This window comes from Crocodylus porosus, unplaced genomic scaffold (assembly GCF_001723895.1).
Source record: "Crocodylus porosus isolate Cpor-Errol unplaced genomic scaffold, CroPor_comp1, whole genome shotgun sequence".
Lineage (NCBI taxonomy): Eukaryota > Metazoa > Chordata > Crocodylia > Crocodylidae > Crocodylus > Crocodylus porosus.
In genome coordinates this window covers 17,655,400-17,669,528 of record NW_017728907.1, presented here as the reverse complement: position 1 = coordinate 17,669,528, position 14,129 = coordinate 17,655,400, and the positions used below count along the sequence as shown (strand labels likewise).

General features: G+C 40.7%; 1 protein-coding gene across 1 annotated transcript in view; it reads left to right on the top strand.

Moving 5' to 3' along the window:
* Positions 1-14,129, top strand: part of RFWD2 (ring finger and WD repeat domain 2) — a gene marked incomplete at its 5' end in the record, with an annotated part of 205,772 nt that overhangs the window by 29,346 nt on the left and 162,297 nt on the right. Inside the window, one exon of the mRNA XM_019530579.1 lies at positions 12,986-13,045. Within this exon, the coding sequence (XP_019386124.1) occupies positions 12,986-13,045 (60 nt within the window). The remainder of the gene's footprint in view (positions 1-12,985; positions 13,046-14,129) is intronic.

The window sequence follows — 14,129 nt, the reverse complement described above, 5'->3', positions numbered from 1 at the left end:
ACCCAGATAAGCAAAGCTTGCCTGTAGTGTCCAGACTTTTTAATAACCATGTATGTAGATTTACACTGGGGGTAAAACTTTTGGGGGCACATCCCAGGGATCTTAGTACCTCATTAACTTGAGATTCCGTAAGAACTGGAAAGGACTACTTGGATGCAGTCCTCTACGATTCTGGCAACCAAGTAAAAATTAAGTGCAGAAGGTTCCCAAGGACATCCAACAGAATGCCCTTTTAGCACACCACAAGCTGCAGAACACCTCCTGATTACTGTTTTCAGTTCCTGATCCTGTGTTCCTTCCACTGACAGAGTCTTTTTTGCCATCTCTGTTCACTTGCTGTCACCACCAAACCAAGCAGTTTCACCTGTAAAACCTGTTTTGCAGGACTGTATGCCCTTCATTTGGTATGAATTGTAGTGCTTAGTCAAACCCTTTGTAATAAGGGGAAGCTAGGTGAAGAACTACTGGCCTTGCTATTAGTACCCTCTGCCTTGAGTAGATGCTCTTGAGTTTTCTAATTCCCCCCCAAATGCTGGATAGCAGCCAGTGGTCTGCCTTGTTCTCCCTTCCCTTAGGCTTTTAGAGAAGCTCTTGCATTCTCAAAATCAAGTTCCTTGCTGAAATCGTGCCAGAGGGCAGCTGAACCCCTGATGTGGTCCTCTAGCCAGCTTACAGCTTGCTGAGTTGGGGTCCTTCAGACTGGTGGCAAAAATGACCAAGTTAAATAGCATAGAATTGGAGCAGTCCATGTAGCACAGCTAAAGTCTGACTGGCCATATTCTGATAGGTAGAAGGTTCCCATTATGAGACAAGTTGGAAATAAGTAGATTAGAAGACCATAAAACACAGACCCAGAAAATTGTGGGGAAAATGGTTTTGGAGAACTAGGCTCTTGCCATATCCATGCTGTAAACTAGGTGGGTTTAATTGTGTTCACTTCAAATCTGGGAAGTGATCATGGGTTCAAAGCACATATGCTAATACTCAAAGATTTTTTGTTGTTGTTGTAGAGGGCTTGGGTTAAAACTCAGCAAGTGACGAAGTAATCTTGTAGTGGAGATGTACCAGATGTAACAAATACAAAAATGTCTATGGAGAGCATTAGACAATTGCTGTGTGAAGTGGAAACATCTCCGTTCATCTAAGGGAGGTGCTGACTTTGAAAGCAGAATGTCCATATAGATAAATATATTATTCCTTGTATAGTAAAGGAGAAGGAGGATCACAGGTTAGCTGAATTTACTGTGACTATCTCGTTTGTATAAGAGAGTGACAATGGATATTTGGATGCGAGTGGATGGATGGTTGGGAAGATGCATGCCTGTTTTCCCTAGTCAAGGGGAACAAAGCCCAAGAAGGCTATCAGAACCCTGTGGCTGATTAAGTTAAGTCTTCAAAGTGCCTGCTGGGGCTCAGAGGACATGCAGTCGTGTTTAAAATGTCTGTACAGTATACTCTTGAACACTATCTCATTTTGATGATTCATAAAGGAAAAACTTCTTTGTGGATGACGTTTGGAAGAATGTCACTACCTTCTCCCTAATTCAAACCTGATTATGGTCAAAATGACTGAAGGATACTTGTAACTTGACTCTAACAAAGAATAATTTGGAACCTTAGGATAAAAAAAGCTTCTTTCATGTAGTGTTGCAAGTGTCTATTATGCAGGGTGATATTAAGTGTTTGGTTATATATTACAGGTTCCTAGGTGGAAAACTAGGTAATTCCTCAGTTGATACAGCATAATAGTTGTTGCTCTACAGTCAGTTTATCTGTGTAATTTGTATACTTTGGTAATATATTCAAAGAGCACTAAGATATCAGTTGTGGCTGTACTTTTAAAAAACTGGGAGAAGATGTATGCAGCTGTTGGATAGGTTGAATAAAATATATTGTAAGCCTGGAAATGTTAGATGCATAACTTAAAAAGTGGCCAACTTTGAGAATCTTTCGATGACTTTCTACTCTGTTCTTTATGCAAAAGTAGGTTCTTGAGAATCTTTAGGCTCTTGCAGTAGCACCATAATAGATCTACTTGGTTCATTTTTAAAAATAAATGGTTTCTCCAAGATTATACATTTGGCCTGAAAGTGGGATCTCAAGCTGGTTAAATATGAGGCCCCAAGTACCCAATAAAAATTCTGGATCATGTGATAACTGATTACGAGAGAACTGGCATAGATGCTGGATCATTATCTGTCTCAGTTGGTTTATTTCTGAAATGAAAAGAGGAATAATAAAGATATAAGTTAGTCTGGAGAATCAGCAAATAAGCCCCACAACACTTGGTGAGAAGGTCTGTAGCTGTAGAACAGGATTCCATTTTTGCATATTCACTTTTTAGAGTTATGCGCAACTTGTAAGTTATCACAAACTTCTCTGTGTTGCATGTTCATTTATTTCCCAGAAGTGAAATGAGTTACAACAGTTTCACCAGAATTTCCACTAGAATTTATATCTTGACGTGCTCCTAATTATCTAAACGTTCTTTGCAGCTGAAATTTTCCCTGCATGCTCTCAGTACAAAGAGGATTGGCTTTTTTTAAAGTGTGCTTTATTGCTTCTCTTTCTTATTCTCTTAAGTTATGGAAGGGTGGTGGGGAAAAGTTAAGTCTTCCTTACTGTAAGAAGAAAATATTCTTCTTTTCTTGGAAAAGACTACAAACAGAAATGGTTGAAGCTTGACATTCACGGCAGGCTAATAGCTTTGAAACAAGACTAACAGTTTAAACAAGGGATGAAACTGGTTGAAAAAATTTGTATTGATCATCCCTAATAGAAAATATACATGTTTGTAGTGCAAATTCAGCATGGATATGTGCTGTCCATATGTGTGCGTGATTAATTAAGTGCATACTTCCAAGTTCTTTGATCCAGCAATCTCATCTGCTGAAATCATAGCTGTAGATCAAGGAGCTTGGAAGGTCAAACTAAATAACTCTGGAATAGTAAGCTTTTTTTTCTTTTTCTCCCTTTTGTTAAGGGAAACCAAATGCGAAAATCTGGAGTTGTACAGTTAAAATCACTTTATTAAAAGCTAAGGTTTTACAGCAGCATCATTAATTTAGCTACATTGCACTGATTATTGTTGGTTTTTAGTGATAATGCAGTCTCATTGCATATTTGTATTTAATTTAAAACATTTTAAAATGTAGTTGTCTTGTATCAGTTAAAATAAAACCATATATTACCCCATAATTTTGCATTCAGCTATAAAAATGATTTAAGTTGCCTGTAGGACAAACGCCAAAGTAAACAGCTTTAATTTTTTTAACCATGCTTTGAAGGTGACTTAACTTAGGAACATCAATGTCCAAAGTGTGTCATTTGCAACCCCCTCCCCCCCCCCAACAACCAACCAACCAATCAGGTGATAGATGACCCAGTGTAGGACTTGTAACATGTTTGAAGCATCTCAGTTGTGCATAGGAAACTAATATTAATTTTAATAAGTAGTGCTATAAATTAGTATTAATATAGCTGTTGGACATTTGCATTTTAATATATTTTGTGAATTTTTCTAGTAGTGCTGCATTTAGTATCTTGTATGTAATTAATGAGTCCTCTTACATAAGTAGACACATGAAAAGTATGGGATCTTTAATCTTCTCTGGGATATTCACTTAATCTTGAAGTGTTGTACAGTTTTGGTGGGCTGAAACAGCATCTGTTTGGAATTTAAGGATCATCATCATCTTTCTCTAAGCTTCAAATATATCTACCTGCAAAAGTCTTTTTTCCCCTTTCACATAATGAAGATGTTAATAGAAATAAGAGTCCCTATTAGTTATGGAGGGATAATTGCCGGGAATTGGAATCATGAATTCTCTAGGGCTGTGATTAGCTCTTGCTAATCACTTTACCTGTCAAACCTTATTGTTCAGTAGCTACACATGTGGATGGGCTAATGAGTAGGCAAGGGGAGATGACAAAACTAGAAATCAGTCATGCTCTTATGATTGTCATACATTCTTTATTACATTCCAAGACTCTTGAGATGTATTTATAACTGTGTAATCTTTTTTTCTATCTACTGTGCTTAAATACGTGAGGCTTTAAACCTATTTGCATTTCAAGCTTTTCAATATGAGCTGTTAGGACTGAATTACTTGACAGTATGCCAAGAAAATTACTAGTATATGGACAATAAAATGTAGAGATTTTCACTTATAATATATTGATTGATATATATTTGATTCTCCTTATTTTTTGTAGCTTTCCCTCAAATGAAGAGCAATTTACAGTATTGTAGTAAAAGAAGTCTTAAGTGCTTCAGAGTTCAATACTAAAGGTGCATTGGTCTGATATTGGATTGGCATGGATATGAAGAAAATTGACTATTGGAAGTCGGCTTTTTTGCCTGATATGGCCGATAATTTGGCTGATAAATGCACTGTGCATGTGTGTAGCCACAGCACAACACAAAGGTGGTGAGAAGCACAGCCTGGCAGCTTGGAGTGCTGCATCCAGCTGGTAAGTCTGTTGTGGTGGAAGGGGCAAGGATGGGGGGAGATCAAGGCCCCTGTCATGCGGGAGGGAGTGGGGCTGGGGTACGTGCTGTTCAGCTGGGATGGGGTGGATGTGGGATGGAGTCTTGGCTTGTCTGGAGGGGGAGGGGTGGCTCCCACTGCTGCACACACCTTGGGAGGGCATTGTGGGGGGGCGTGTGCCCCTGGATCTGTGCAGGGCAGGGTGGGCTGCTGCTGTGGGCTGGTGTTGGGGCTGCCCTGAGCCCTTCCCAGTGCTCTTCGTGGTGTGGGCTGGGCTGTGCTTGGGGCGGGTGGCGGTGGCACTGGGAAGGGGGTTGGGGGGGCTACAGTGAATGTTGGTTGGGGTGGCTGCAGCCCCCCTCCCAGCCCCGCCACCGCCTGCTCTGAGTGCAACTTGGCCCAGCCCCAGCTGGGAAGAGCCTGGTGCCGCCCCAGCCCCAGCCTGCAGTGACAGCTTGCCCCACCCTGCGCAGATCCAGGGGCACACACCTTCCCCCTTCCCCCATCCGTGTCCTCCTGGGGTATGCACAGCGATGGGAGCAACACCGCCCCCCACCCCCACTTCCCCTGGATGAGCTACAACTCTATCCCACGCCTACTCCTCCCTGGCACGGCAGTGTTCGCCCCAGCCCCAGCCCTACTCCCTCCCTCTCTGCAGAGACCTTAGTCTGCCACCCCTTTCCCTCCCCCTCACCTTCCACCACAACAGACTTACCAGCTGGATGCTGCTCTTCAAGCTTCTGGGCTGCATACTGGAAATTGGATTGGTATCGGCTGATATGCCTTAAAAATTGGCTATCGGTATTGGCCCAAAAAATTTTTCAGTGCACCTATTCAATACTTTTATAATAAAATGAAGAAACTTATTTTATATTAGTACTTATTGAAACATCACAGGTAAAAAATCCAATAACTTCTTTTTGCTATGGCTTTCTAATTGCTGCATGATTTTGGAGGCCAGACTCCTTAATCAGTGGAATAAGGATCCACTCAGTTTTGTTCTGGGAGACACAAGAATAGTTTCTGTAGGATGCGTTTGTTCAGGGTTTGTTTTGGCTTTTTTTGACCTCCCAAGATAGGGGGGGAATTATTTTCTGAAGAGTGTAAGGGATCTTCTCTTGTAGCCTGCCTTGATATTTTTACATACTTGATTTCTTTCCCTTCTGAGCTTTAAGGATAGGTTTGGGATTATTTTTCTGCACGGTCTTCAGTAGTTTTCCCCTCTTAGAGAAGATAAAATAGAAGATAGGCATGTCATGAAGATAAGCTGTAGCAGAAGTGTCAATCCTGCTCAGTCCTGCATTGAGGAAGGAACAGGCATCTCTCATGTGACCAAAAAAGACATGTCCTTCTTCCTCCCATGTAGTTCCTTTCTTTCTAGCCCCTTCTCATTGTTTTTTCCTGTTACAGTACTGCCACTGCCTCATTCCTGATAAGTGACTATTCTGTGTTCTTTCCTAGGGCAGGAAAAGCTGAAGGGGCTCCAGTTTTTCAAGTCAAGTAGCTATAAGAATCTCTTCACTTTATTTATTTCCCCTCCCCCCCCGCAGTCTTTGCCTTGGCTGCTTTTCTTTGTAATAGCTGGTGAGGAATTCTACCATGTAGCGTTATTTCAGTATAATTTAGTCTCAGTTCTTGAGACACTGGGGAAAAGATCTGTCACTTAGGAAACCTTTTTTCCTCTGCTATTTCAGTGGCACTAATCTTTGAGCAATCGGTAATGTTGCTTTTATATCCCGTCTCAAATTCTTCCTTTTGCTTAAACATATAGGTAATAGCCTAAGAATGTGATAAACACTATACTGGCTAGTACTATAGGTCAGGGGTTGTCAACTGGGGGTACATCTGGGGTACTTGAAAAGGTGCTAGGGGGTATGTGTGGGTGGGCGAGTGGGGACAGGGCAGTGGCTCCCCTCTCTAGGGCTCACAGGCACTGCCTGGCTGGCCGGATGCAAGGAGGGGGGACAGAGCTCGCGCATGGTGGCTGCCACCGCCATTCAATGCCCTGTGCCACCATATGCAAGCCTCATCTCTTCCATGTCTGGCCACCTCCACTGCTCCATGTCTGGCCGAAGGGTACACTTCTTAGAAAAGGTTGAAAACCCCTGCTATAGATCTATGTGGCCCAGTGTCTCATATCTCACAATGGCAAAGAATGAATGTAAAGGACTAGGGATCTCGTAGTGAGTAAAGTTGCTAATTCTTGCAGGTTTTTTTCCTAGCCAGGCGTAAAGAAGTATTATTGCTTCCCCATCACTAGCCCTATCCAAGAGCTCCCCTCCCTAATCACTTTCATGATCAAAGCTTCAGTTTATTTAAAAAAAAGGCAGAAAGAGAAATTAACATTCTTAAAGATTCAATGGGTGTTTTTCTCTTCCCTTCCTCCCTCCGGAGTTCTGCTTCCAGTCTACACTGGATATTTTTAAATACAGGGTTTTGATCCTTAAAATCACTCACAAAGCAATAAGAAAATGTTCTTCCCCTTGAAGGAATCCAAATAGTACAGGAAGGCAAAAAATTATTTCTCTGCAGAGAAAGGTAATCTGTCCTGCTTGTTAGCTGATGAATTTGGGGTAATCTGCACATCTGGCTGGAACCTTGAGATTTCAGTTTTGACCAACTGGATTAAATTAGTAGTAAGGCCATTGGGTTGTACTTCATGTCCTTATCCAAAAAGAACCCTTGCATTCCTTTTCATGTATTCAGAGATTTCATAATATCTGAGAGAGATAATGAAGGTAAAATGTAAGTGAGATTTCCCAGTATATGTAGGAGACTAGAAAAATCCGTAACAACCTAGACTTTAATGTTGACTTAATTGCTGTGTCTTTACAATACAACAATAGAATATATGTTAGGGCTTTCAAGACATCAAAAGTATTGCTCAGGTTTTCTCTGTAGCAGTTGTTGTAAACCTTTGTAGACTCGAGGCACCCCTCAGTAGACTTGAGGTACCCCTCAGAAAATGCTAGTTTATAATTTTCACTTTTTTTTACTTTGGAAAGATAATAGAGCATTTTTTCTGTTGCAAAGAACTCAGAAAGATCACATCAGATCTGGTGTGTATATAATACCCTGTTTAAGGATTAAACATATTTACAGAGAGACACATTTTGCTTTGTACATCTTGAGATTCAGTTGGTGTCTCACATTTATATGCACTGGAAAGCAAGTTTAATGGCAAGCTAACGAGGTAGAAAGAAAGATTTTTTTTGAATGGGTGATGTGATTATGGGTAGAACCAAAGGATTTAATCTGCAGAAGACAGATGGGGACCATGGGAGAAGGGCATCCATGCTTACGGATTGTCAGTATTGGAGTTGCCACATAAGTAGTTGTAAGACTTCAAGTTTTGCTCAAAGAACTATAGCTTACATTGTGGAAAGCGTAAAATGCTTTTGCATAAAGTTCTGGAAAGTGCACGTTCAGTCAATGAAAGTCATGGCAATTTTCAGACATGCACACACACACGCCACACACACACACAATTTTTTACTTCGTTTTTTCCATAAATGAGGTTTGTGTTAAGATGGTTTTACAGTATTTTCCCATTAGGAATAAACTAATATCAGTTGGGATTCCTAGATTCTGGGGGAAGGTAGTCAGTTTTTGGCAGGGCAAAAAGTTCCATAACATCCCTGGAAAGTTATCTCCATGACCAGGTATGTGGTATCAAGAGGCTCTTCATGATTTAGGTCTAGCTAGTAAAATGTTTTTCATTCCACAGAACACAAAGATCTTTTGAATCTCTTGCTTTTGAATAAAGTAGCTAGAATGTTCTAAAAGTGAGGGGACTCCAGAAGTGATAAAGATGTTCCAGCTGCTTTTTATGTTTCACAGTTATTTAAAAATTACACCAAGGGGCCTCAGTTGGAATGAAGACACTTTTGTGTTATATGGTATGTAGAGGAGACTGGATAGGCACCTGGCTGGGGTCTTATGACCACTGCCACCCCCAGTGCTCCTTCCTGCCCATGGCAGGGGGTCGGACTAGATGATCTGTCTAGGTCCCTTCCGACTCAGTGATTCTGTAATTCTATGATCTTTTTTTTTACTCATGATATGCCCTGCATCTCTGAATCTACTAGATTCAGTTGCAACTAACTGTGGCAAATGCAGTGGTGTAGGTACTATGTTAGATCTTGTGAATTCACAGGTTATGCTGTTGTGTTTAATACTTTTGTGACTGTATATGAGTCCAGTGGTTTTGTAATCTGTTGGGCCCAGATGTTCTCTGTGGAAGAAGTTGTGGAATTAACTTTCCATGGATAAATTATAAAGAAAAGGCTGTATGTGGAGGGCTCTTTTTGGATATATTTCCCAACTACTTCATGCCCTACATCTAAAATATCTTTGGAAAACCTGCTTTCCATGGAGATTCCTTTGTTTCAGATCTGTTCTTTAAATACTGTAAAAAAATTATTTCTACCCAGTTTCTTTCTGCCTTTAATGAACAAGAGGAGGAGGAAGAAGATTATTTTACCACTTCTTATTCCTTATGTCTTGTTCCTTGGTTATAGAGATCACTTCTGAAAGGAACAAGCTGAAGGAAGGAAAATTCCTCTGTAATTCTTATTTAAGTGTTTCTTGACACCTGTTGGGTAAGAACAAGAAGTTGCCAGATGCTTCCTGAGGACTACTGATATTTCTGTGGTTAGTTTAGTGACTGTACCTGTTATCCTCAGAGACTTTTTACCCTGGAATTTTGTAGATGGAATAATGCTAAGTCATTGAGGTTGTGTTTTTGGTTTTTGGTTTGGTGGGGTTTTTTTGGTGTCAGAAGCAGCAGGCCTCTGACATCTGAGACGGAACTCCTTCCATTTCAAGGAACCGGACATCCCACATGCTTTTGACTTGGTTAGAAATATAGGCTGCACTGGTCTCCTGTACTGCCTGCATAGCTTGATCCAGCTTGCTTGCCACTTGTAGTACAAGTCCTGGAGTGGGCCTGGTCCAGGCTTCATGTGGCATGTGGGGTGGACTTGGCACTACACATAGCACATGCGTTTGTTCCCGTTCTGGCCTTTAGACTGGCTCAGCTATCCTTATCTCGCCATGGAGTTTGGCATCCTTGCTATGGCTGACTCTAGTCTGGAAGTTAAAGCTTCTGTAAGCACAGCTTTGAGCCAGTAGAGGCACTATATAGGAGTACTCCCTTATTTCATGGAAGTGTAGTCTTTGTTTTCTGTCATGGAGATTTCTCTATTAATTAGTCCCATACTAGGACCTGTAGAACAGGTTTTGTGAATGAAGTTTGTTCTTGCTTGCTAGTCTGACTGGGCTCACTGTTTTATGACCACAGAAGGAAAACTTTTCATACACACTACCTCTGATGATATTTGTGCCATAAGCTTTTCCTTTGGCATAGGATTATTGGTATATGCTAGGATTTTAATATCAACTTATTTCAGCTCTAAAAGCATTTTTAGGTCTGTATCAGGATAGGTAAAACCAAGTCCTGATCTAATTATTGACAGGTCTGGCTTGCTTTGCATACACAACAAAAGGGGAAAATCAATACGAAAGATAACAAATCTCTCTCTCTCTCTCTCTCTCTCTCTCTCTCTCTCTCTCGAGAGAGAGAGAGAGAGAGAGAGAGAGAGAATTACCAGATAAAAACTCATCTCCTTTTCCCTAAAAAACCTACAATGGATAAAACTTGTAAATCAGTTGTTCTTTTGTTCAGAATGTTCAATTAGAATGGAAGTAAACTGATTTAAGGGGTTTTGTTAGACTAAAGTTTAGCTATATGAAACATTGGTGGAAATAATCTATTGGACATTTCTTAGCAGGAGGAGATTTGAATTAAGGTGTGGAGTGAACTCCTGGGGGTGGGTGTATGTGAAGAAAGACTAGGAAAGCAGAATAAGGAAAAGAAAGAAATGCAGGGGAAAAAGGAAAAATCTTCTACAGTTTTTAGAGAAGTAATAGTGTGATTTGTAATAACATAATGCTATTTATATTACCCATAAGTCAGAACCACAGGGGTGCACCTGTCAATTTAAGAAATACAGAAAGGGGGACATGATTCCAAAAGATGGAGGACTACTGGTTTAGCTGTATATTCAGACAATTGGCTAATAGCCAATTAGTGGTCCATTTAAGCTGACTGTGATAGACTTAATAGTCAAATGTAGCTGTACTAGATTTAAATATTTGTCTTTCTATAGTTCCTTGAAACTTCCTTGAAAGTATCTCCTTTCATCTCTAAAGCCTGCTTCTCCAGGCCCCCCAATTCAGCAGCAGGGGAAGACAAGCAGGGGCTGAGCCTCATTGCTGCTTTCCTCCCCTTTCCCTTCCTGATGAATGGGAAGAGGAGGATGGTAAGGAAGAGCAAATAGTAGCAGGGTCCACAGTGGCTTGAAAGCAAGACTGGGTAGAAGCTGTGGTGGTGAGCTCATAGAGCTGACAGCATGTGCAGCACTTCCAGCAGGAACTCTGCTGATGTGATGGTGAGCTCTGAGAGTTCACTGCACAAGCAACACCTAACCAAAGGGGGATGCAGCTGCACTGCTGCACCTCCTCTTTATCTGCTTCTGCTTCTGTATGTACAGAGGAACCTTTTTTTTTTTGCACTTTTAATGCAACAGCAACAACCAGCAGGCAGTTAGAAAAGGTAAAAATAACTACCTACCTACCTATTTTCTGGCTTTGGCAAGAAAGATGTAGAATCATAATTTTAGAGCAGATTTCCTTTTGATTCATCTCCTTGCTACAGTTTTGAAACTTTTACATTTTTGTGAGAAGAGGTATTAAAGGAATTTATGAAAGTAAGACACTAATAACATGGTGTAAATAAAGCAGAGCACAGCTAGTATATATGCTATGCAAGTTTTACTTGCACAAAAGTTTGCTAGCGTTATCTCTAACAAGAATGACCCTACCACCTGCTGTTCTAGTTACAGGTTTTTCCAAGCTGGTTCTTCCATTTGTACTATGTTGGCCATTCTGGGTTTTTAAAGTATCTGTTGCAGTGTAGTTTTAAGCACGTACAGTGTTTGTGACCAATGTTACATATAGGCTCAGAACTCCAGAATAAAGAGGTTACTGTATTTAGTGCATGTCATCCAGTTCCAAAAATCAGTATAGACTCCAAAATCCTTTCCTTTCATGCTTTTCATGGGGAGAATCCTGTTTAACGATAACAATTCTAAGTCTTAATGTGATTTTTATCTGTTGCAGAGCCCATGTATTGACCCTGTGTAATCAACGGCCTGCAGAAAAGGGCTGTTTTTCTGCAAAGCATTTCATAGCTTGCAAGACTTCTGATTCTTGGAGCAGTTTACTAATCTTCCCTAGAGTTTATTATTATCCACATAGATGCCTTGGACATGGGCAACTTGAGATTCTTTTATAAATTCTAGGAACACTATTGGTTATCTATCTGCATGTAAAAATGCATTGTGTTTGACACTGGCAAGAACCTGCCCATTTAATAACAATTTTAAAAGGCTCCCATTCTAACTGGCTACTATTTGCATTAAACTAAGAGAATTATGCTTACACTGAACTATTGTTTGATCAGGCAAGCAGCTGTCTCTAGTAATCTGCTAGTCCTGTGTATCTGAACCTTTTTGTCTCTTATTAATAAGTAGTTATAACAGTCCATTGACAAAGTTCTGATTTCCACAGTGACAGTGCTATGCTGTATTCCTGTGGATTTCCTCAAACTGTTTATAGCCTATGTGAATAATTGCATGGAAAACATAAAAAGGATGCTGAAAGTAAGGGTGGAGTCAATGGAAGTCGTTTTGGTTATTCTGTAGACTGATCTTGCATCTGAGTAAGCTATGGAATATATTGTCTCATGTAGCTGTAGGGCTGCAGATTATTAAGGTGTACCACCTGTCAGTGAGGTGTGCATTCAAAACTGTGGTGTGAGGTATCATGACTAAATGGTCCACTCACCTGAAAGGGTCATGAAGTTTTAACAATGGTGTTGTGGACACGCATATCTCTGTTCTGGAAATTATTGGTAGATTTTCAGATAGGTTGGTTGCTATTTCAGTTGACTACAGTTACATTTTATAGCAATATAACAAAGTTTAAGTACTAACTGTTCTCCCTTCATAGAGAAGTTTGTATGCTTGCTGTTATGTGAAACAAATGACAGCATTTCATTGCGGGATGAAGTGATTGCTGAGGCTCTTACAGGAGATTCAAGCCATAATTAATGTTCATAAAGTACTTTGGATAGAAGGTGTTGGAGAGGAACAGCATATTACATTTAATAATGCAGTGTCCTTTTATGACTAGTGTTGAAGAACATGATGTTCTTGTTTTGTACTATTTATTTCACATCCATAACTTTCTTTTTATGTGTTTTGTGTGCCCATGTACGTTAATCTATGAACACACACTATTTATGTGCAGTGACTTTTGAAATTTGTAGTTTGCTAACTTAGTTAAGGTTTCCTTATGAAAAGAACTTAATTTATGATGGCAGTGGTGCCAGTGCAAATTGGTTCAGATTTCTTTTATTCTTTTATTCACAGCAACTGGAACAGATCCAGAAGGAACTAAGTGTTTTGGAAGAGGATATTAAAAGAGTAGAGGTGAGGAGCCCAGACATTGTTGTAACTCTGACAATTTGACATTTTCATCCAGCTGTCTGCTTGGCTGTAGGTTGCTGTGTTATATTTATGCCATTTGTTTCATTAACAGGAAAATGAACAGATAAAACTCTTTCTTTAACTTGTCCGTTTAGTGAATGCATGCAAGCTGCACCTTGGTGGAAGAGGGGGCCATTCATCCTGTTACTCAGATACTCAGATTTTCTCAAATCCTTTACTTTGGTAGTGAGCAGATTAGCATAATTTTATTGGTTAATGTATTGATAATAACATTACTAAAATAGTTGCTGCTTTTAGTTGAATTATTCAACTAGTTAGAGCCCAGGCTGTGGGCAGATGTAACATAACATGCAATGCTGCAAGGCTGCAGCACTTTGAAGCACTACAAAAATGTAGCGCACCAGGTGCAGACAGATGTAATGGTTCCTTGCTGAGCCTCCCAGTTGGAGTTCTGCCAAAACACCAGGAAGAGATGTAGTGGCACGGCCTTCAGTCAAGGGGCACAATATAGGTTTGCTTGCCTCTCCATCTCTGCTCTGCCCTGTCCACCAACACTGGGGAGACCCAGGGCTGCAGCATGCTCTGTTACAGCCTGCTGATGTCACAGGAGCCTCCTCTACACAACTGCATGCATCATGCAGTTAACTGGTTAATTGCACAATTACCTTGAGAACAACTACATGTGCAAAGTAGCTATCATACCATAAGTTCCAATCAGCTATAAAGGTAGACCTTGTAAATGTGTACTAACTTTAGAACTGGTCGCTATCAAGGGTTAATTTGCACATATATCAGGGTCCCTCCCTCAACTGAAAGGCTCCCAGCCCTACAGGAGATGATGCTACATATGCAGATTATAGGGACCCAGAGTCCTGCAGCTGCTGATACTAGGTGGCGGGACTCAGCTGGGTCCTGGCATTTGGGGGGCATGGCTGCCCCAGAAGTATGTGAAATCCCTGTTGCTGGGAGCCTCACATCTGAGGAGGCTTCCAGCCACAGGAACTTGCTTCTTGCCAGGACAGGCTCCCCCAGGACCAGCAATAAGGCATGATGGGATCTAATGCAG